Raw genomic sequence first — 25,399 nt, forward strand, 5'->3', positions numbered from 1 at the left:
GAAAATTTCCTCGTCGTCGGCCTTCAAGGACAAAACCACTCTCAGGCTTGACACTGACTTTGACTTGGGCTTAGGTTGGACTTGAGCTAAAATCCATGAGTTTGTGTTTTATTAGATAGGGTAATCTGACCAAAAAAAATATGATAGGGCAATATTTTTTGAAGAAAAACCGAACAAGCGCAAAAATTTAGAGTGAATATCCCATCCAACTCCTGACAATTATCTCAAAAGGACAACGAGGCCCAAAAAAAAAAAAACACCAAATTCGATTTCTGATAATTTTTTTTGGGACTGATTAGCCTCTGTGCCAAAAAAATAACATTAATTTTTTTTGGCACAAAGACTTCGTTGTCCTTTCGAGGTAATTATCAGGACCGAGTTGGGTTTTTTTTTTGTCAGGGGTCGAGTTGGAATTTTTTTTTATCAAGGGTCTCGTTGTCGCAGGGGTTGATTTGGATTTTTCTCAAAAACTTATTTTCCTAAAATAATTTATTAGTTTTGCCATACCTGACACTAGATGACTAGATCCGTTAGTTGTGGGTTTTTCACATGAATAAAATAAAAATAAAACAAAATCATGATCATCTTAATTATTTCCATGTCCTTTTTTTATATATAAATTTTTTGTTTAAAATAACAGAAAAAGAATTAACATAAATCGTGATTATAAGCGACATATTTATAACCAAGCGATCAAAGAGTAAATCGTGATGTTAAAAGGAGATATAAAAAGTGACGGATCTAAAAATTTTAAACAATATAAATAATATGTAGCATATAAAAATAATAATTTTTTATAAATATATTAAAGCATAAAAATAAATAATATGAAAATATTAAATATTAAATAAAATTGTATTTATTCATTATAAATATTGATATATTGATAAATAATAATGTGATTAGATAATAATAATAATAATAATAATAATAATAATAATAATAATAATAAATGAGATTAATCAAGATGATAAATTTATTATCTTTTAATCAATAATGAATGTGAAACATGTTTTTTATAAATTATGTACGATAAATGGTATTTTAAAAAAATTTATGCACCTAATTTTTCATATCCTCATTATATATTTTATAGATTACTTAATAATTATTCAATCATTTAATTAAAAGAGACCAAAAATTATTTTTAAATAATAATAATAATAATAAAATTTGTTACTTTGATAAATAAAAATACAAAATGTGTTATTGTTTTAAATAACTTTTAATCTAATTTATATTTGAGAACTAATTATCAAAATACATGTTTAATACAAAATTTTTTAATTTACTAGTAAATATTAAAGTTGAGTAGAAAAGAAATTCAAGGATATAAATTTCGACTAAATAAATTTATTAATTAAATAATTCTACATTTATATTTTATTTTTTTATTAAATTAATTTAATATATATTTTTATTTTATACTTTTAGATACAAATTAGAGTATAATTTTAACGTTCTAACAGTATAAAATATTTTACACAATTGTTTAATTACGTCTATTCTTTTAGAGGATCATTTACACGAAGGTGGAGGATTTCCTTCGATTCAAGTTCTGATTATGGTGTGAACGCGTTAGGTTGAGGATTCCCTATTGTTGTATCATAGTCTCTCTCTGGTTACAAGGTGAGAAGGCACTCTCCTTTAAGTGGGACAACACTTTCCGTTGTTTTATATGGCACGGCCTATACCTCCAGGAGAATGTGAGAAGACACTCTCCTTTGTTTCATATCATTCCTCGATGATAATTCCTCCTGGGGATGCATATAACACCCTACCACGCAGAGCTTTATGCCTAGGATGTAAATTAGAGGTGGCAAGGCACTACGACTTCTAAAAATAAAATACGTACATATATAACACGGAAAATGTAGCTAGGAGCCTTGAAGAATAAGTTAAGCAGAGACAAAAATCGAAAATCGGGTCACACTCGCAAAGAAACGCATAAATGGATAAACAAGAATCAAAAGAAAGGATAGAAGCATAAGTATAAATATTAGAGTTCCAAGATACAGAGATCAAGCTCCAAACTCGACCTGCGAAGTTAAGGCTAGCCAGAGTATGTATGTATGTATGTATATATATATATATATATATATATATATATATACAACCAAAATACGACTCGAACTACAGAATAAATACCTGTTTCTCCATATCAACCTCTAAGAGGGACAAAATACAAAATACAAGGTGCGGAGAACAACTATGAACATACATATAAATAAGTACAACCAGAATGCTAAACCCAAATATAGTTCTTCGCTTCTTCAAAGTCTCTAGACACTCAGAGAGGTGCCTCCCAACCTGCATCTGAAAAACAACAATATATGTATGGAATGAGAACTTAGGGGTTCTCAACATGGTAAAGGTGCCCGCAAAGTTAATATAAAAGGTCTTGGGAAAGCCAGATGCATTCTTAGAACTTCGACACTCAGATTTAAACTTAAGATCTAACTAAACCAGAAATTTGGTAAAACTCTCTAAGATATTCAAGTTCTAATCTAACTGTAACCCAATATTTCACTTTCTGTCTCTTCCAACCCTCCGAATCATCGGTGGAATAACCCTCAGCCTCACCTCTACCAGCATGAGGGATCTTTCAATTGCAAAGACATACAATACAATCAAGGAAAATACAAGTATAGATAACAGTTACTGCAAACAGATCAGATAGCAGTTAACAACATATAAGCAATTAGGCAAGTCAAAACAAATGCACCCTTATACAAAACATACAAATGCATATGATGAATGCCTTTTCTACTGGCCATGAGCTCACGTGTTGGTTATTTTGCCAGAACTCGACACACACGGTAGTTAATCCGGATATCGTCTCTCTGACATGCATCCACACTCTTTGGATATAGTGTCTGTCACACTCTTGGGATAAAGTGCCCATCACACTCATGGGATATAGTTCCCACCGCATTTCTTGGGATAAAGTGTTCCCACAGTATTGGGATATAATATTCGCCACACTCTTGGGATATAATACCTGCCACAATCTTGGGATATAATACACATCACACTCATGGGATATAGTGCCCGACACACTTTACAAACAGAGAGAAAATGATACAACAAAAGCGGAACAGATTATACATAACCAATCTCACAAGCATAATCGCAACTTAACCTGATCATTCCTCAATCCACCTCATTATAGTCACAGTCACCATCTATCAAGGATATAATGTGCAACACACTCTTGGGATATAGTGTCCATCGCACTTTTCAATCATAATCATTATCCCCAAAATCATATTCAATCATCTCTTCTCAAGTCTCCTTCCTCATCTCTTACCTGAAGCAAGTGGACAACACCAATGCATCTTACCCGGAGTCTCACTTCTTACCCGGAGCAAGTGGACAATGCCACTGCCTCTTACATGATCACATATATCTCAATCAAATTCAATTTCATGTTCAAGTTCACCCTCCACCTCCAATTCCTTTATAGTCAATAACTTTATTAATCATCTCTCAATTCAGTCAAATTTTATTATTGTTATCATTATCTTTATCAATTATTTCTTTCTCAACATTACCAACATCTCATTACTTAGTCATTACTCTGCAAATCTTTCTCAACATTCTCTTAACTCATTTAACCTATTTACCCTTGTTCTAAAGCTTAAAAGCTTGCTAACGGTCCCTAAACAAGTGTTATAAATGTTTGAAAGCCTAGAGAAATGGTTTAAAACTCGAAAACGCAACTTGTACAAAGCTGGCATAATATGCTCGTGTACGCATGGCATGTCACGTACGCATGCGTCCAAAATCCTTCAAAAGCTGTTAAGTTGCAGAAAATCAGTTTTACACACCCAACTTCGAAAGTGCACAACTTTTTCGTTAAAAATCGTTTTTGGTCCGTTCTTCAAACGCTATAAACTTCACAGACCCAATTTTCATTCAAAATAAGTTTCATAAATTTGGGAGTCCCGGAAGCCAAGTTATGGCCCACCGACTTTGGTTAAAAATAAGCTTTTACCAAAAGCTTCCAAACACTAGTTTTCCAAAATCCTCAATCCAATTTACTTCAATTACAATAAAAAAATCACTAACAATTACCTCTCATCCTTCTTCAACCATTCCACACCCAATTTCTCAAATCAATTCACATTCCACGTTCTTAATTATCACCAAAAATCACCAACATCAACAATTATCATCACGTCATAATCATCAAATCATCAACATATACAATTCATATATCTCAACATGTCAACGTACACATTTATTCGTAATCTTCATGTTTGATCACTAACCATTAACAATCATCATCATAAATTATATATATATATATAACCCACCAAACTCAACAATTCAAAGCATTCAAGCCTATTTTATGGCCACTAGCCTAACTTTTCATACGACATTTAACATTAAGTACGAAAAACCAAAATCATACATTGGTCGATTCCTCTCTAAGCTTGGAATACCTTAAAATGCCTCTCTTTCCACATGCTTCAAGCCTCCAACGTCAATTTCATAAGCTCATCCACCGGAACTTCATTCCAAACTACCAATTAAACTCCACATTAACAAGAAACACAATCTAATCCACACAATATCACAATAATAAACATAGGGATCACTAATTTAATAATTTACATGGATTAAGATTTTTTTACCATTTTCCACGGGTTAATTGGACTAAACTCAGTGATTTTCCATTGCTAGAGTTCACCTAAATCATCAAAATCATCAAAATCCTTCAATCCCCAAACTAAAAACGTGAAAAAGAGGGAAATAGAGATCTGGGCACAAAAATTATAGTTCCTTACCACAATGTTTGGTTAGAATTAAAGGAGACTCTGAGACGAACATGTGGCCGCTGACGGTTCGTCAATTGGAGCTCCGAATTGAAAATTAGAAGTGATATGGTCACCATTAATACGAGCTATAACTCGGCCTCATGACTGTTATTGGCAGTCACCATAACTCGTCATTTTCCGTTACTGCTCGGATATTATGAGCTATAACTCGGTGACATCAATGCTCTTATCATAACCGACGTCTCAAACGGTATGATAAATTCGGTTACAAAACCAATCATCACAGAAACTGACAATTGATCACCCAGAATGTAACGGACGAAGAAATATCTATAAAAGAAAGGTAAAGTATCTCTTTGAAGGACAATTCTGAATTTAACATTATACTTACTTAAGCATTGGAGTGCCTTTGCAGGTACACTACACCCTCTTTGTATTGCTCGTGCTCTCACACAAACAGCAAAGACAGGAAGCTCAGATTCTAAGAGACGGACGTTCAACCTTGCAACCCATAGCTCGGCCGATTCTGAGGAATTGAAGCCGATCTATTCCCAGGCAAGATCAATTGGCGCCCACCGTGGGGCCGAGAAGATCATATTTTTTCTTTTGGTCCCATCACCTTCATCTGTATCCATGGCTGACGTGCCGCCTCCTCCACTATCCGAACTCATGCGAATGGTAGCTGAGCTACAGCAAGCCAATCAACGAATGGCCGACGAGAACCAAATAATGGCTGCCCAGATCGCCGAACTAAACCACGCTCGGATTAAGCACAACGATGCTCATCGCCAGCAGACAGAAAACGAGGAACATCAGTCCTAACCCTCTCATGTCTCGGAGACTGCTCGAGGCGAAGAGCAACAACCCGAAGATGAAAAAGAAGAGGCTGACGACCTTGTAGGTCCCTTCACGGAAGAAGTGATGAACTTCGAACTGCCGAAGAGGTTCACTCTGCCACTGACCCTCACGCCTTATGACGGACTCGGAGACCCGAAGAAGTTTCTAAAGAAATTCCGATCAATAATGATCGTCAATGGTGCATCAGATACAGTTTTATGTCGTTGTTTTCCAAATTATTTAGATGGCCCTGCACTTGATTGGTTGTGTGCTTTGCCTGCAGGTTCCATTTCACAGTTTCAGCAGTTGGTGAAGTTATTTGAAGAACATTTCGCCAGATCTGCAATATACTTGCACGATTCCGATTACTTGAATACTATCAAGCAAGGACCGAACGAAAGCTTAAAGGACTACATGACCCGCTTCACCAAGGTCGCAATCAGTATACCAGACCTCCACCCCGAGGTCCATCTACACACAATTAAAAGCGGCCTTCGACCCGGAAAGTTCCAGGAGACAATCGCGGTAGCCAAGCCGAAGACTCTAGCAGAATTTCGCGAGAAGGCAAAGGGACAAATTGATATCGAGGAGCTCAGACAAGCTCGGAAGTCTGACAAGTCACATTTTCGAGAAGATGATAAGAGCTCAACCCCTAAGAAGAGTTTTAAACTAACACCTCGATTTGATTCTTATACGCAGTTTAACACTAAGAGAGAAGACATAATCAAAGAGATCTTGAATTCAAAACTGATCAAGCCACCAAGAAAAGCCGGTACTTACCAAGATGCAAAGAACGTTGACAAGTCGAAGTATTGCACCTTCCACCAAAAACACGGTCACAATACTGATGACTGCGTGGTCGCCAAAGACCTTTTAGAGCGACTGGCAAGACAAGGACACCTCGACAAATACATCGGGGGTCACATACAAAAGCGCGGATCTAGCTCCACAACAACCGACCTCTCTGAACAAAACCAAGGAAAAGAGAAGGCATCTCCATGACAATATGAAAGACTACGAGGTATAATCAATTGTATTTCAAGAGGATACGCTAGTGGAGGATATTCGAATTCGGCAAGGAAACGGTCGTTCCGAGCAATATGCTCGGTAAACGGACCACAGCAAGACGCAACAATCAACCATCAACAACCAGAAGTCACTTTCACACACGCCGACTTCAACTCTAGCATACAAAATTTAGACGACCCTGTGGTAGTCACCCTTCAGCTAGGGGATCTGTTAGTAAAAAAAGTGCTCTTGGATCCCGGGAGCAGTGCCGATGTTCTGTTCTACTCCACATTTCAAAAAATGAAGCTCAGCGACAACATGCTACAATCCACAGGAGGAGACTTGGTTGGATTCTCAAGAGAACGAGTTCCAATACTAGGGTTAGTGTGGTTACAAACCACACTGGGTGAGCATCCTCTTTCAAAAACTAATGATATTCAATATTTAGTTGTTGATTGTTTCAGTCCATATAACCTTATTCTTGGCCGACCTTTCTTGAACAAGTTCGGCGCCATTGTTTCTACAGTTCATCTCTGTGTTAAGTTTCCACTGCAGCACGATCAGGTTGTAACAATCCACGGGGATCATAAAGAGGCACGACAATGTTACAACATCAGCATGGAATTCCAAAACCGCTCAACTCAACAAGTCAACAATATCGACCTTAAGCAAAACGGCCACTCACTAGCCGACCTTGACCCAAGAGCTGATTTTCTCGAACGACCACAACCTTCCGACGACCTACAAAAAGTCTATTTTAATAATGACCCTAACAAATTCACTTACGTAGGTACATCAATCAACAAATTTGAGTTACAGGCCATAACGACCTTCCTGCAAGAACAAGCCGACCTTTTTGCGTGGACACCTTCAGACATGCCCGGCATCGACCCCCAAATTATCAGTCATAAACTAGCAATAAACTCGGCGGCAAGACCGGTACAACAGAAGAAAAGAAAACTCGGAGAGGAGAAAAAGAAAGCGTCACTAGAAGAAACCCAAAAGCTCATCAACGCAGAATTTATCAAAGAAATCAGATTCACTACCTGGTTAGCCAATGTGGTAATGGTAAGAAAACAAAACGGTAAGTGGCGCATGTGCGTCGACTTCACTGATTTAAACAAAGCATGCCCAAAGGATTCTTACCCTCTACCATCCATAGACTCTTTAGTAGATAACGCCTCAGGTTATGCTACTTTAAGTTTTATGGATGCATACTCAGGGTATAATCAAATACTCATGCACCCCTCCGATCAAAATAAAACGGCTTTTATCACTGATTTCGGTAACTATTGTTATAAAGTTATGCCATTTGGATTAAAGAACGCAGGTGCAACTTACCAACGCCTTATGGATAAAGTGTTCGCCAAACAGATCGGCAGAAATATCGAAGTCTATATCGATGACATGGTCGCCAAAACAAAAGTCGGACATAGTTACATCAGCGACCTTACAGAAATTTTCGGCCAAATTCGCCAGTACAATATGCGCCTCAACCCCGAGAAATGTGCATTCGCCGTTCAAGGGGGTAAGTTCTTAGGGTTCTTACTAACATGCAGGGGAATAGAGGCAAATCCAGACAAATGCCGAGCAGTGCTGGACATGTCCAGCCCTAAAACAGTCAAAGAAGTTCAGCGCCTCACAGGACGACTTGCCGCACTTTCCAGATTTGTTCCTTGCCTAGCATCCACTTCTATTCCTTTTTTCCAAATAATTAAAAAGAAAAACAGATTCGAGTGGAACGACGATTGTGAGAAAGCCTTTTCAAAACTAAAAACAACTCTCTCACAACCGCCGATTTTGCAAAATCCCCTACAAGGGGAAGACTTATTTCTATATCTGTCAATTACTGATTGGGCGATAAGTTCGGCCCTTGTTACAGAAAGAAACAAAGTTCAGCATCCGATATATTTCGTCAGTAAAACTCTCCAGCACGCCGAGCTAAATTATCCACGGATAGAGAAGCTCGCCCTAGCACTGATATTTTCGGCCCGCCGTCTCCGACCTTACTTCCAGAGCCACGTTATACATGTCAAAACCGATCACCCACTAAGACAAGTATTACACAAACCAGAAATTGCAGGAAGACTTATCAAATGGGCAGTCGAATTATCTGAGTTCAATATCAGATACCAATCCATAGGACCAATCAAGTCCCAATTCCTCGCAGATTTCATCGCCGAGCTCACAATACCATCAGAGGAAGATCATGCAAAACAATGGACTTTGTATGTAGACGACTCTTCAAATAATGGGGGCTGCGGAGCAGGAATCCGCCTGGAGGCCGAGGACGGATTCATATTGGAACATTCAATACGCTTAGCTTTCAAAACCAGCAACAACCAATCCGAATATGAAGCATTAATCGCTGGACTCCGACTTTGTCTAGATCTCCAAATCTCAGCGATCAAGGTATATTGTGATTCTTTATTAGTGGTACAGTAGGTAAACGACCTTTTTCAGGTAAAAGATTCTCTCCTCTCTAAATATCTGCTATTAGTAAAGAAATTATCAACAAAATTTGCCAAATTTGAAATCGAACATATACCACGCGAACAAAATCAAAGGGCAGACATCTTATCTAAACTCGGCAGTACACAGTCCGAGTTATCTACACTGCAACAGTTCACCATAACATCACCCACTGTTACTCTGACAAATATGTTAAGTGTTACACAGGTAAAAGACTGGAGAGACGACTTTATACACTATCTACAAATAGGTACTATACCAGAAGGGGTCGAGAACAATAAAAAGTTCCGACGACAGGCATCTTCCTTCACAATATTCAACGGGACACTGTACCGACGAGGTTATACTCGGCCTCTACTCAAATGCCTTAACAAATCGGAAGCTGAGATATCATTAGCCGAGGCACATGAAGGAATCTATGGCACACATACAGGTGCTCGGAGCTTAGCATCAAAGGTCCTCCGAGCTGGATTCTTCTGGCCTACTTTGAACCAGGATTGCCAACAAAAAATCCGGTCATGTAACAATTGCCAAAGACACACACCACTGATACACATACCCGCAGAGCAATTACATCATTCAGACATCAGTTGGCCATTTAACAGATGGGGTTTAGATATACTCGGTCCGTTCCCTACGGCACCGGGCTAGGTAAAATTTCTCATTGTTGGCATTGATTATTTCTCCAAATGGGTGGAAGCCCAACCTTTGGCAAAAATAACATCCCAGCAAATGATTTCATTCATTTGGAAAAATATTATTTGCCGTTTCGGCATACCTCAACATATCATAACTGACAATGGTCGCCAGTTCGCCGATCATAAATTTTAATCTTTTTTGCAGAATCTCAAAATAAAACAGCATTTCGCCTCTGTTGAACATCCTCAAACAAATGGACTAGCCGAGGCCGCAAATAAGGTCATCCTACATGCACTCAAAAAGAAGCTAGATGATGCCAAAGGGCTCTGGGCCGAGCTTATACCTGAAGTCCTTTGGGGATACAACACCATCCAACAAACATCAACAAAGGAAACACCGTTCAGGCTTGTATATGGCTCCGAGGCTATGATACCACTGGAAATCTCCCAAAGCTCATTCAGAACATAGCTCGGCAATCAGGAAGAAGCTCAGAAAACCGAACTCGATACCATCGAAGAAGTCAGAAACATCGCAACATTAAGGCAACGCGCAGCACAACAAGCAATAGCTCGCCAATACAACAAAACGGTTAAAAGCAGATCCTTCATACAAGGAGACTTAGTATTTCATAAAACGGAAACTGCTCGGAAACCAACCTCACATGGAAAGCTCGCAGCAAATTGGGACGGTCCATACCGAATATCAGAAGTTCTCGGCAATGGAGCATACATACTCGAAACAATAGATGGTAAACTACTACCCAATACCTGGAATGTATCCTCCCTAAAGAAGTTCTATAGTTGAAAGTCAGGGACAGGCTAGTACTCTTTTTCCTACTACCAAGTTTTTGTCCCAAAGGGTTTTGCTTGGAGAGGTTTTAACGAGGCTAGCCTACCTGCAAATTTGTATTCAAAATAAATACAAATTTATCATCAATAACACCTAATTCTATTCAATCATGTAATCTATCTTTCTCATTACTACCAATTATCAATATAGCTCGAAAAATGACAATCATCGTCTAAAATCGCAACCTGCCACTACTCGGCAGTTATCTCAAACCGAAATGAAATATCCTCATTTCCTATTAATCAACAAACAACTTTTCCCCTAAACGGAAAACACTACCATTCAAACACATTCAAATCCATAACAATATCCAAAAAACAAACATCAAAGTTCAAATAGCTATCCATTACAGAATAAAACAAAATAACCAAATAAAAAACTACACATTATCAGCCTGATCTTCAACGTCACCATCATCTTCGACCATCTTGCCATCACGAACGACTTTTCCAGGGTCCATCCCGGACAGATCAGCCTCTGGCACCAAAAACTTTGCCTGTAACAAAGCCCTTTCAAACCCCTCAACAAAAGAATCCAAAATTTCATCAACCTTTTTCTTCTCCAACTCCTTTAATTGGGCAGTCACCTCAATTAGACGAGATTGTATACTCGCCAAATCACTTTCCTTTTTCTTCAAATCCTCCACATCCTTAGCATAACTATCTTTAGTCTCCTTCAATAACTTCTCGGTCTTAGTTAAACACGCCTGAAGTTCGGCAGCAGCACTTTTACTCTTAACCAACTCTTCCTTCAAAACAGAAACCTCTCCTTTCTCTGTAACAACTCTCTTATACTTCAACTCTTGGCTACGCCCAAGACTCACAAGGCGCAGACCAACAACCTAACAAGAAAGCAATAAAGCAAAGTTTATAAGACTACCAAAGAGAAAACAAAAATAAAACAAACACGGTCACCCATTACCTGCATATACTGCCCAATAGCCATATCCCCAACCTCCTTTGCAAGAGAAACATCAGCCGACGATTGACAATACTCGTCCACCACAGCCATATAAGGATACTCTTTTTCCCACACAGAAAATGCCTCACTCTGTTCAGAAATTTCATGGAGCCTTTTTTTATTACCCATAAAAGCTTGTATTTCCTCCAGAGGAACCCCTAACTCCTTTTCATCAGAATCATCAGACAACTCAACAAGGTCGGACTTCCTTCTTTTTTTCGCAATCACCTTCCTCCGACCTTGACGAGGCTGAGTAACTTCGCCAGTCCCAGCAATCTTCTCAGTATTAGAAAATGATACCTCCTTCTCCAGATTCTTATTTTTGAAACGTGTCATAAGGGACGCAGTTGAAACACCGGGATATTTACCACCTACAAAACACAAATAACATCAGATATATGACGAAAAGAAATAAACACATTAGCAACAACCCTATAACTCACCCAAATATGTTACAACAGCATCTTTATCCTCTTCCCACTTGAGAAGCTCATACATTGAAATCAGGTCTCCCCGACCAATATTTTCAACAAGAAACTCAATCAAACAAACATTTCTCGGAGAAATAACTTCAGGTCCGAGTATATTTTGAGGTTCTGAGCACCAATACAATGGGAACTTCTCAGCCAGATTCTCGTCTACGAAAAAAGGAAAAGCTTTTTCCAGACCTCTAACCTTGAAATACATCTCTTTAAAATCTTTGAAAGAAGATTTGTACAATCTGAAAATGCCAAATCCAGGGGTGCTATTGAAATTTATCCAACCACCTTTCCACACCCCCTTGGCCTGAAATAACGAAAAGAACAGGTCCACAGACGGCACCTCTTCCAGAAATTCCATTAGAATTTCAAAAGAACGAAGGAACGCCCACCCATTTGGATGAAGCTGCGACGGAGCACAGTTCAACTGTCTCAAAACCTGACATTCGAAATCAGTAAAGGGTAACCTAACTCTCAGCTCTTCAAGAACACAGTTGTGCATATAGAAAAACTCAAAGCCTCTACCCCGGTGATAAACCCTATCATTAACACTACATAGCAGTAACTCAACCCCAACTCCATAATTCTGCCTCACTACCTTACTCACATCCACCTCCTTAACCGCAGCCTCATCACAGAACAACGACACCCGAGACCTCACATCATCCCCAACCCAGTCATAAGACCAATCTATCTTAACTTTCTTCTCCTTCTCAAACCCAATCAGAAACAGTAAAACAAACATGCAACCAAGAAATACAAAGAGACGAGGGAAGAAAGAAATCACAAGAACACAGACATAATCATACCTCTCTTGCTCATTCTTCAAACAGAAGCAGAAAACCAAAACGCCCAAATTCCAATCAGTAGAAATAATTAATCACAAACGAAAACGTTCCAAATATCACCCTTCAATCACATCAAACGGTGAAAGGAGCATTAGAAACCATCAAAATATTAATGAAGCTACCACTCATTCTCTCTCCTCAATAAAAAATGGGCACGATTTCCCACGTGGCACAATACAAAGTTCATTTAATGAAGTACGTTGAACTGGAGGCTCACTCAGTAATCCACTTCACCGACTTATAACTCATCACAAAAGCTCAACCTGCTTCATTAAAAAACTTTCCTCAGGCTAAGCTTGGGGGCTGTGATATGGTCACCATTAATACGAGCTATAACTCGGCCTCATGACCGTTGTTGGCAGTCACCATAACTCGTCATTTTTCGTTACTACTCGGATCTTATGAGCTATAACTCGGTGACATCAATGCTCTTATCATAACCGACGTCTCAAACGGTATGATAAAATCGGTTACAAAACCAATCATCACAGAAACCGACAATTGATCACCCAGAATATAATGGACGAAGAAATATCTATAAAAGAAAGGTAAAGTATCTCTTTGAAGGACAGTTCTGAATTTAACATTATAATGACTTAAGCATTGGAGTGCCTTTGCAGGTACACTCCACCCTCTTTGTATTGCTTGTGCTCTCACACAAACAGCAAAGACAGGAAGCTCGGATTCTAAGAGACGGACGTTCAACCTTGCAACCCATAGCTCGGCCGATTCCGAGGAATTGAAGCCGATCTATTCCCAGGCAAGATCAAGAAGGAATTGAAGTTGAAGGTGGAATGAAGGCTAGGGTTCCATGGCTGCCCCTTTCTTCTCAGCGTGCTTTAATGTCATTATGGGGGAGAGAAAACTGAGCTAAGCTATTTATATGTTGGGCCTTGGGTCTAGTTTAGGTCCAGTCCAACTGGTTCGGTCCGTTAGCTCATTTTTTGGCCGAAATATTTAAAATTAGTGTTAAAATTCGTATTTTAATTATTTTTATCCGCCTGACTTATCAAATTTAATTTTTAATTTTTTTGAATAATAATTTATTTATTGATTAATTATTTATTAATTACCCGGAGTTTACATCATACCCACTTAATTAGGAATTTTGCCCTCAAAATTCAATTACTATAAGAAAATAAGGGGAGGGTAACGCTTCCTATCTCAGCTCCCAATCCTCAAGATTCTGTCAACTCTCAAAACAATATCATATCCTAAAACTCCTTTTTCATGTCATCCCCACTCTAAAGCGAAGAGAATTTTTTTAGATTTATTTTTGCTCTAGAGTTCTCTCCTCTTTTAAAAATATATTGTTGTAAAACTTAAATTCCTCTTAGGGGCTTTTGTTGGAGAGATAGGTTATCTATTTTGTATATTCTCTAGTATTGTAATATTCTATCATGCTTTTCTTCACGGATCAAGACTAGTAACTATTATGGATCTTTACTTGAACTTATATATATATATATATATATATATATATTCCACTTTTGTATACGATGTTTATCGCTTTAACATGTCTATGTGGATTTAACGGTTTTCAGTGTTTATTTTCTTTACGGGCTCTTAGTTATACATCATTCTATAACTATATATGTATTTTCTTTTCTAAATGTCGTAATGTTACCATTGATTTATAACTATAGCGTAAAATTCTGTGTCGTAAGGTGCTACAGTAAGGGTTAGGATTGGTTAGCATATCTTTGTGCTTAATTTTGTGTTCATATGAGCCGCTTTGTGGTGATTTTGTGCCTAAACTATAATTCTAGAAATTGTATTAAGCATCTCTGTTTTTTTGGTTTGTTAAATATGTAAAATATGAAGTTTTGATGCTTATGATTCTTGTATGAAAAGGCAAAAATTATTGGAGCACTTGAGATTTAAATTTCAAGCCTTAAAAGTCACTAAAAGTAGAGAAAAATAATAAACTACAATTCCAGAAATTTCATCCACTAAAAGTATAAAAAGTGTTGAGTAACAAGGTTTAAAAGAGGATAGAAAACTGGTTTATTTCGCTGAAATTGTATGGTATAGCACAAAGGGAGTTTCAATCATTTTGGTATAAAAAGAAGGATAAAAGTATAATTAAAATAAGCTACTCTTAAAAATATGATCTTAGCGGTTTTAGGGATAAAATTATAATTATATAAAAAAGTTGGGTCAAAATTATAATTAAATAAATTCGGGCCTAAATAAAAATTTTAGTAAAAGTTAAGGACATAAGTGAAAAAGGTGGTAATTAAACAAGTAAGAACATTAATGAAGGATAAAATAGTCTTTTATGTCACTAGGGTAAAATTGGTATTAATTAAAAGTATTAGGAATAATTTGGTCAAAGAAGAGTTCTAGGAATAATTTGGTAAATTATGACACTAAATAAGGCTATAAAGATAAAATATAGAACACTTAGAGACATAATGGTAATTTTGGACTAAAGTAAAATATAAAAATGATTAATTAACTTAATGAGCGGTAAAAAGATCTTTTAGAAAAATTAGAAGTGTAAAATAGTAAAATACTAATATTAGGGGTAAAAAAATTGCTAAAACCCTAAAGAAAATGATTAAAACGAAGATTAGTGTAAAAAGGGCAAAAATAGAAATTTATAAAGTGCTAGGGAAAAAATGGTAAATTGTGACCAATGTAACACCCTACCACACAAAGCCTTATGCTTAAGTCATAAGACAGAGGTGGTGAGGCATTACGACCTCTAAAAGTAAAATTATATATACAATATAGTGAAAAAGATTTATAACTAGGAACCTTTGAAGGAAAAGGTAAAGCAAAATTGTTAAATCGAAGCAACAAAGTAACCGAAGTAACGTAAAATTAAGTTAACATGGATATAAACAAAAGATAGTTCCAGGATACAAATATCAAAGCTCGAGACTCAGCTTGCAAAGGCTAAACCGGCCAGAGCACATAAGTGTATATATATAAATATAAGAGAACCCAAAAGAACCTAAATGCAAAGTTTACAGAACCTGTTTCTCTAAAATCACCTCTAAGAGGAAGTTAATACATCATATACATAATAGTGGAGATAATAAGTAGATACATATATACATATAACCAAAATAAGCCCCAAAAGCCCAAAGATCTTCGCTATCAGAAGATTCTAGCATGCCTCGCGAGGTACCTCACGTCTTGCATATGAAAACTACAAAATCTGCATGGGGTGAGAACCGGAGGTTCTCAGCATGGTAACAGTGCTCATATATCTAACATATAATGTCTTGGGAAAACCAACGGCAATCCTAGAACTTTCAACATATAATTAAATCTTATAAACATAACTAAACCATAGAATAAAATAGGCAACTAGTTAAGGGTCTTCAGTCTATCTAAAACTCCCCTTTCCAACTCCTCCGAACCTCCCAACTACTACCAGAATCACATGTTACAAACACAATTATTACATGCAAGGAAATCACAGGTAGAAAGCATATACATCAAGTAAACAGGTAGCAATTAGTTTATACAATCACTTAGGCAATCCAAATAAGGCATACCAAACAAACATATAGATGCATATAATGCATGCCTGTCTCAGTGGCTGATGAGTCTCATCTGTCGGTTATAAAGCCAACCCGACAAGTCTTAGTAGCTAACCATTGGACTGTCCCTCTGTCGTGCATCCCCAACTCGAGTAATTCTCAATCATAAACACATAACACACACACACACACACACACACACACACACACACACACACCGGCGTTATTCCACGGGGGCGAGCTCATCCGAAACTTTCACAGTGTTCTGCCACACTTACGACATAGGGGCAGCAGAGTATCGAGTCTCAACCTAGAGCACGTGGTGGCTAGCCACTGCTTTTGCCCAGGGAAACTCGTATCTCAGATATTTGGAAGTGCCACAATCACATTATCAAAATCAATAATTATACATATTCATACTCAGCCATAATTCAATATTAATACAGCCATTCGGCTCATGACATAATCCATAACCAGCCATAATTCATTATCATATACAGTCATCCGACTCATAACATAAACAGCACTTCCAACATCATCATCAACAAACTCACATAATCATCATTAGTCATGATTCATCACTAATTCACACCTTACTGCATCCACAAGTTACCTTCCCTACAGCCCTCATGATACTTCATTACCCAAAAATCCACCTGCCAGGCTTTAAACAAGAGAAAATAAGGTTTTGAAAGCAGGAGGAATGGGTTAAAAGTCAAAAATCATAGTTTCAAAAAAACAAGGGCTTGTGTACGCGAGGAGCATAGCCCAAAGCATATGCTCGCATCGCGTGCTCCCTTTCGCGTACACACCTGGCAAAACTGGACTGCTCGCGTACGCATCACTGGTTCGTGTATGCGAGCTCTTCAACCCGAAATGATTGCTCGCGTCGCGTGCCATGTGGTGGCGTACGCAACCAAGAAAATGCCATTCTCGCGTATGCGACACACACCCCGCGTATGCGAGACCTCGAGGCCGTAGCCACTGGTTGCGTCATGTGTGTCCTTCGTGTACACATGCATAGCAAAAGTTTGAAAAGATGCTAAGTCCAAAATTTTTAACTTTGTACACCAAACTTTGATCGAGCATAACTCTCTCATTTCAAAACATTTTCCCTCCGTTCTTTAAACGGTGTAAACATCTCGGACCAAATTTTCTTTACTAAACAAGTTTGGTACAAAATGGAGGTCCGGAGATCAAGTTATGCTCTGCCAAAGTTGGTCAAAATCATAGTTTTTGTAAAACTTTACAAAACCTCCATTTTCAAAACATACCAATTTCAATCCCTTTTTAAAATCAACCCAAACCCTTACCAATTCAGCACCCTTCATAATTCTCAACTTAATATTTCAAGTTCAACAATACACCATATACATCCATCATCCTACAAATTCTCCATTTTCATCAAATTCTAATCCAATACTTTCAATTTCACAATATTCAATATAATACATCAAATATTCATATCAAGTACAATATCAACTTCAAATCAACCTTTATATATACCAATCATCATCATATACAAATCACATGCATCAACAACAAGGACATCAATTACACCCTCAAAAATCAATAACCACATAATCAATACTATCCATTTCAACTAATCAACAACATCACAAATTCAATTCATATCCTAGGGTCACTAGCCTATGTTTTCACATTATATTACATTTTAAATACGAGAAACCGAAATCATACCTTGACCGATTTTCCGATCAATCCCGGAACACTTCCATTTCACTTTTTCCTCAAACTTTCAAGGATCAACATCTCCCAAACAGATTTTCCAACACCAAAAACCTACTCCAAGCTTCCAAGACCTCAATTAAGCTCCAATATCACAAGTTTTGACCTCCACTTGATTTTTTTACTAACAACATTCAATCTAAACCACATATATCACTATAATTAATCTCTAAACTTAAAATCTCAAAATTTTTACAAGAGGGTTAGGGTTCTTACCTTGCCCACAACTCAAGTGAGCCATACCCAACAAAATTCGCAAGCTAATTCGAACCCAAACACCGAAATTAAACAATTTTCAACATAATTATTCATTAAATTCAAAATTTAGGGAGGAGGAAACTGAAACATAGAAGTAGTTTTCATACCTTATAATGTACTGGGCTTTGTAGAGCTCAACGTTGCGGTCGCGTGGCCACAAACGTTGCAACGATCGAAGCTCCGAATAAAAAAGTTAAGTGGATTTGATTATCTAAGTGTGGGTTAGGTTTTGGAAAGTGTTCTTCCTTTCCTATAGCTGAGCTTCAGCGATTCCAGCATGCAAAATGGAGAGAGAAAGAGCTGAACTCACTTTATTAAGTGAGTCGGTTGGGCCCACGAGTTTGGTTTGGGCCCTCGATCAGTTTGGCCCGTTCGGCCCAATCTTGAGCCAAATTCTTTAAAATTGGTGTCAAAATTTTTATTTTAATTAGCTCTATCATATTAAACTATAAAATTCATTTTCTAATTTTCTAAAATAAATATTAATTTATGAGTAATTATTTATTAATTATTTGGGTTTTACAACTAAAGGCTTAGAGTAATCAAGGAAGAGAAATCGGGCATAAGAGTTATTATTTAAAAAGGGAAGAAAGGAGATTTTCAATAAAATTACTCTAGAGAGAAACTGTAAATCCCAGGGTGCTAGAGGCTGCCTGCTATAGCAGACTTCCATTCTGCCTAGTCAAAGACTATATGAATATGGGGATGCCTATTGTATGGGCTGTTACTCACTGTGAGCACATTATGTTTCGACGATTCTTTCAAAAAGTGTTGCGAGTGTACATGGTTTATTGAAAACTCATGAGGCACCCGCATGCTAACTATACACAATGAAGTAACCATATTCGGAAGTAAGGCAGGGTAATGTCGGGTTGCGGATAGTCAACCGATGCATGAGTTCATGGCCTGCATAGGACCAGACATTCATCATAATTGGTTGTTTCATTTTTCTATGTTCATAATTGCTTGCATCTGTGATTGTTATTCTATTATACACCTGTGACTGTACTTATTTGTGTGAATTACTGTAGTAACCTCGTGAATGCTTAGACTTAGGCTGCGGACCTTTTAGGATTTTCATGTAATGTCCTATTGGGAACCTTAGGTTCTCCCCTTATTTTTCCATGTTCGCAGATGGGGACATTCATAATCTTCTTTAAATATACAGCATATGGTCGATACATAGATCCCGCAATGGGAGGCGCAGTGTTCTAGGGAACTCCATGTACTCGTACTTATTACCTTCCAAACCGCCCATTCTCTCATCTTTTACTCAGTCAAGACTTTGACCCCGACATGCTATCCGAGCTCCACCTTGGCACATGCTAGTACCCATTCCCTCCATACCCTTTGAATATTGTGGAGCCTGAGCCGGAATCCCCTATTATCTATTAGTCAGAGTACCCACCATGGTTCGATTATGCTCAAAAGCTAGTGGTCTCCGATGTAACTATGCTCGCTACTCCATCACCATCCCCTGCAGCCAAGCCAATCAACAAACCTTAGGAAGGTGTTGACGGACTTGGAATCTTTGGGGGCGTTAGATCATCATCATCCTCGATGGAGGAGGACTCACAGATATGGATTGATCAAATGATGGCTGATCTATACTCCAGTTCTTTTGAGATAGGAAAGGAGAGAGCAGATGGGAGGCAAGCAGGAACAACATTACTGGCATGTCAGGATGACTCATTCTATTTCTACCTCAGCTCAGCGTTTTGTGTTCTTTCAGCTACCAGAGATCTATGACCAGCAGTAATAGTAGTAGTAGTCTTTTCCCTTGCTTTGTATAGACTTTTAGCGGACTAGTATCTTTTGTACATATTTCTATATAAGTTAGAGTTGGTCCTAGCAAGGTTCTGAAAATCGGACCGGATCGGCCGGTTAAACCAGTCCAACCGAGAATCGGCAGTAAAAACGGTTCAATCCATCACTAATAACCGTCTCTTGGAAAACCACTGTCAAACCGCCGAACCGGCCGGGAACCGGTTGGTTGGACCGGACCGGTAACCCACCGGTTCTTGATAAACGACGTTGTTTTGATTTTTTTGAGGGAAAAAAAACCCAACATTGTGTTAATGCGTTTACAGTTTACATCCTCACCCCTTTCCCCAACAACCCCCTACCAATTCGTGAATCACTCTACTCTGAAGCAAAGTTAAATCCCCAAACCAAAACCCTAGGTTCTCCCTACAACATTTCTGCCGCAGTGCTGCCGCCGTCCGTGCTGTCAGCGTCGTCCGTGGCCAAGCCCTCTCTTGTAGCTCGGTGTCCTCCTTCCCCTTGTCCTCCGTCCGTCCTCCGTGACTTCTCTGTTTTGTTGGCTTAGAGCAGCTCGCTATCGTCTCCCCGGTCGCCGTCCATGTCTCCGTCGAAGTTTAGTGCCACTGCTTTCACTTCTTCAGTTCTTGTTCGTGTCTTAGTCTTCTCTCTCAGAGCCTCTGTTTGTTGATTTTTAATGTGAAACTGTCAAGTTGCTAATTTTTGCTGATTTTGTGTTGCTACTCTTTCTTTACTTCTTGAAATTTTTGTTGAAAATTTCTTGTTGCTGCTAAAATTGACAATCAAATCATTGTTGACATTTTTGTTTAGGGATTAAGGATTACTTGATGCTATTTTGTAATGTTTGTTAAAATTTCAGGTTTAGTGTGATTAGGGATTACTTGTTGCTGTTGAAATTTTTAAGTTCAGTGTGACTAGGGATTACTTGTTGCTGTGTTGTAATGTTTGTTGAACTTTCAGGTTTAGTGTGAATGTGTGATTAGGGATTACTTGCTGCTGTTGAAATGTCAGGTTCAGTGTGATTAGGGATTACTTGTTGTTGTACTTGCTGCTGTTGAAATTTCAGGTTCAGTTTGACTAGGGATTAGTTGTTGCTATTTTGTAATGTTTGTTGAAATTTTAGGTATAGTGTGACTAGGCATTACTTGCTGTTGTTGAAATTTCAGGTTTAGTGTGATTAGGGATTACTTGTTGCTGTTTTGTAATGTAATAATGTTTGTTGCTGAATGATAATTTGTACTGCTGCTGTTTTCAATTTTGTGAATGATTTATTAATTTCAGTTATGGATGATAGTATTAATCAATAAGCAATTGCTGCTAACAATGCATTTGTGAATAATAACTTGCCTACCAATCCTCCTATTTTGATTTTGTTGCTTTTAAATTTGCTCCAGTCCATTTACAGGTTCATAAACATAGATGAAGTTGCATTTGTTAATAACTTCTATGTTTCTTTTGCTTTTCTAGGGTTTTTAATTGATATATAGCTTCAATTCAGTCACTATTTTTTCTGATATGCTAATGGTTTACCATTGCTGCTTTTACAATTGCTGCAGCTGAATAGTTCATGTGCATATGTGTGGACCATTTATTTAACGTACATGGCAACTTGAGAAAAACCAGAGCCATGCATTTGATATAAGGCTTAGCTTTTAGATTTGTATATTTAGTATTTACAACCTAAGCAATTTCTTTCTGCTATTATTATTATTATTATTGCTTACCGTATCTGTTTAGTAGTACTTTAATGTACTCATTTTCCTGTTTTTAGTGTTTAGTTTAGTGTCATCACTGCCTTGCTGAATGATGTTGCTAATGTACTGGTGTAGTGTTTTGATAATGTACTGTGTTGCTATTTTAGTGTTTTATAATGTGTTGCTATTTTATTGTTGCTGTTCGATAATATACTGGTGTTGATGTTTTAGGGTTGCTGATGTACTTTGGATCTTTTAATATTTATATTAGACTATAATTATATTTTAGGGCATTTAATTATAATTTATATATTATTTTATTCTAAAATAGTTTTTCTGGTTGAACCACCGATTAGACCGGTTGAACCAGTAAACCAGTGACTAGAGCGGTTCGATAACCGGTCCGGTTCTCAGAACCTTGGGTCCTAGAGTAGGGTGGCTCTTATTTGAGCCAAGACCTATTAGTATAAGTACCAGAGTCTGTAAATATTTAATATAAATAAGCAGTGATATATTTTTGTATGAACTATGGTGATGTAATAAACCGAGTCTCCGAGCATATATGTATGATATTACTATGCTTTCTATTTTTGTATGCTTTATATATTATTTGCCTAACTCATATCTATTTCATCATAGCTGACTAACACACGATCTCGTTAAAGTGACACAAGCTCATATCTATATATTGATATATGGTCTAGAGTCCCTCAGATAAGCCAAATAGTAGTGCCTAGCCACTAGCACTGGTCATGCCTTCAAGGTGTTGGCTCGTTACATTGTGGGTGTTGGGCAGCACACCACCATTGGCAATTGTGACATCTTCAAGAAGTTTTCTCAGCTCTTCGTCATTTCTAACCGCCAATTGAATGTGACGTGGCACAATTCTAGTCTTGTTGTTATCTCTTGCAGCATGCCCAGCCAACTCAAGAACCTGAAAAGGCCATAATAATTGAAGAAATTTCATCTTAATGAAATATTTATACTCGATTTTGATTAACAAATCCTATATTCAAAACATTAAAGCAATAGTGAAAGCAAATAATATTGTTGAGAAAGGAATGCATTTGCCCCAATTAAAAACTTTAAAAACCAATATCAAACCCTAGATTCAATATCTCAAATTTACAAATGAAATCCATAAAAACACCTAATCAAACCAAAATTCTAAAAGGAAAATACCACAACCATAAACGCAAATCATTGAGAATTTGCAAAGATGGAAAAATTCACCAACTTCCAAAATTCTAGAATTACCAAAAGGGGAAGAAGATAAATTAAGGATTTCATTGAAACCAATCAAGATAAAGTTACCTCGGCCGCAAGGTATTCAAGGACAGCAGCGAGGTAAACGGGGGCGCGGGAACCAACACGCTCAGCATATCTTCCAGCTTTCAAGAATCGCGCGATACGACCAACGGGAAATTGAAGACCGGCCTTGTTGCTCCGAGAGGTGGCTTTTTTGGTGTTGCGAGATCCTAGGGTTTTGCCTCTACCTGCCATGGATTAAACTTAACGCTTTGGTTCAATTCGAGGTTTGGAAATAGCCTATGCTTCAGTGAGGTTAGATGGAGAGAGAGAGAGAAAGAGAGAAACCACGAGAGAACTAATAAAAAATAAGCGAAGGGTCAACTTGCAACACTTAAAATATTGCGATAGGTCGGCTTGACGATTTGGCCAATAAAATACAATGAAGCGGATCGTACTTTGTGACCATCAGATGGGTTCAGTGTAGGCGGTTCGGATGGGGATTGAATGATGGATACATGTTGTGGCTTACTTTCGTTTTAAGCTTTTAGCGTCGATTGAATTGGCGAAAATGCTGCCAAGTTTTAAACTTTTTTATGTACATTAAGTTATAAAGTCAGTAAATTCAAATCTATACTAGAATGAGGATTCACGCAAATGCACGGGATCAAAGTTGTCTCAAATCTCCGATAATTTCGCGAAAACATCTTGTATGAAAATGCATCTGTTATATCAATAACTAATGTTGGTCCCTATAATACAAGAGGTTTAATTACTCTGTTGGTCCCTATAATTTCGCAAAATTTTCAATTAGATCCCTATACTTTTTTTCCTTTTAATTGACACTACAAAAAATAGGGTTAAAATGGCGGTTATTTTTGAAAATTACAGCGGTTAGAACCGCCATTATTACCGAAAATGGCGCCTCCAAGAAACGCCGTTATTCTGGGCGCCATTCTGGTTATTATGGCGGTTTTCAGAAAACTGCCACAATTATCTATGGATAAAACGGCGATTTTTTTAGGGTTAAAATGGCAGTTTTTGAACAGCCGCCGTTTTTACCAGGATGTTGTGGCATCACTTTTGTTTAAAATGGCGGTTGGAAACCACCATTTTTACCATTATAACCGCCATTTTTACCATGTTATAATGGCATCTTTTGTGTTTAAAATGGTAGTTTTTAACCGCCATTTTTACCAAATTTTAATGGCATCTTTTGTGTTTAAAATGGCAGTTTCTAACCGTCATTTTTACCAAAATATAATGGCACCATTTTCGTTTAAAATGGCAGTTTTTAACCACCGTTTCTACCAGGGTATAATGGCGTCGTTTTCATTTAAAATGGGAGTTTCTAACCGCCGTTTGTACCTAATTATGATGACAATTTTATGCTTTTTAAAATAAGATTGAAACCACCAATTTAAAGTGATATTTTTGAAACTCACTTAAAAATCTCGTAATAATTAAAAGGCATAGTCATAAATCAAACATCATAAGATGATTTTTAATTCATACATGATCCAAAAGTCATAATCCAACAAAGGTCAAAGTAACATTTTTTAATAATACATCTTAACATATAATCCTTAATATACGTCTTAACATATCAAGTAAGGTCATGCTTCCTTGTTGCTTGTTCCAAAAGACCTACTTCCTAACTCTTTTGGTGATGGAATCTCACTCTCCTGATCCAATTTCTACAACAAAAATATAATTATTATGAGCACAAGAAATGCAAGAAAAATACATATATTGATATACATTTTAGGTCTGATTTAATTTATAAGAAAAGAAAAGAAAAAAGAGAGAAAAAGAAGAGTTTTAATGTTGAATAACAGAGAAAAATCAGCAATTCTAGCAGTGTTACTTTTCTTCAGTACGATCTTGTCATGTTTATGTCTAATCCTAGTGTTCCATTTCATAAAGGAATTGGTAGCTACAACAAAGAACAAAGCTAGCACTACTACTAATTATATTAATAATAGGAATCATAAGCAGCAACAAGAAATTCTATTTATTAAAAAATCTATTCATTAAAAATCTCTCTCTCTCTCTCACATATTAACTAGGCAACTAACTAGTATATATCAGCAAGCGCTACTATAAAAAGAAATTCTTGTATGTGCAAATTAGATATCAAACAAATACTTAAATAGTATTCTAAAAGAAATTATAAAAAAAATTATGATTACCTCTTTCAAATGATAATTTTTTACTGTAACAATGGCTTTGTGAACTTTTCCTTCTCAAGTAGTTGTATATATGCAAATTAATTTTTTTCTACAAGATAAAAAG

General features: G+C 37.2%; 3 protein-coding genes across 3 annotated transcripts; 1 reads left to right on the forward strand and 2 right to left on the reverse strand.

Moving 5' to 3' along the window:
- Positions 1–5,705: 5,705 nt before the first annotated feature.
- Positions 5,706–6,623, forward strand: LOC107632847 (uncharacterized). The gene has a single exon (XM_016336489.1). It carries the CDS (start codon positions 5,706–5,708, stop codon positions 6,621–6,623), a length of 918 nt encoding a protein of 305 aa, XP_016191975.1.
- A 4,345-nt stretch (positions 6,624–10,968) lies between these two features.
- Positions 10,969–12,773, reverse strand: LOC148570133 (uncharacterized). Its single transcript, XM_088506861.1, has 3 exons — positions 11,993–12,773; positions 11,511–11,920; positions 10,969–11,430 (listed from the first exon to the last, which is right to left on the reverse strand). Exons 1-3 carry the CDS (start codon positions 12,771–12,773, stop codon positions 10,969–10,971), a joined length of 1,653 nt encoding a protein of 550 aa, XP_088362987.1.
- A 9,797-nt stretch (positions 12,774–22,570) lies between these two features.
- LOC107632846 (histone H2A.6-like) lies at positions 22,571–23,380 on the reverse strand. Its single transcript, XM_016336488.3, has 2 exons — positions 23,171–23,380; positions 22,571–22,790 (listed from the first exon to the last, which is right to left on the reverse strand). The coding sequence occupies exons 1-2, from the start codon at positions 23,357–23,359 to the stop codon at positions 22,590–22,592; spliced, it is 390 nt and encodes a 129-aa protein (XP_016191974.1). The 5' UTR covers positions 23,360–23,380; the 3' UTR covers positions 22,571–22,589.
- Between the last annotated feature and the right edge of the window lie 2,019 nt (positions 23,381–25,399).

This window comes from Arachis ipaensis, chromosome B3 (genome assembly GCF_059453495.1).
Source record: "Arachis ipaensis isolate K30076 ecotype BB chromosome B3, ASM5945349v1, whole genome shotgun sequence".
Lineage (NCBI taxonomy): Eukaryota > Viridiplantae > Streptophyta > Magnoliopsida > Fabales > Fabaceae > Arachis > Arachis ipaensis.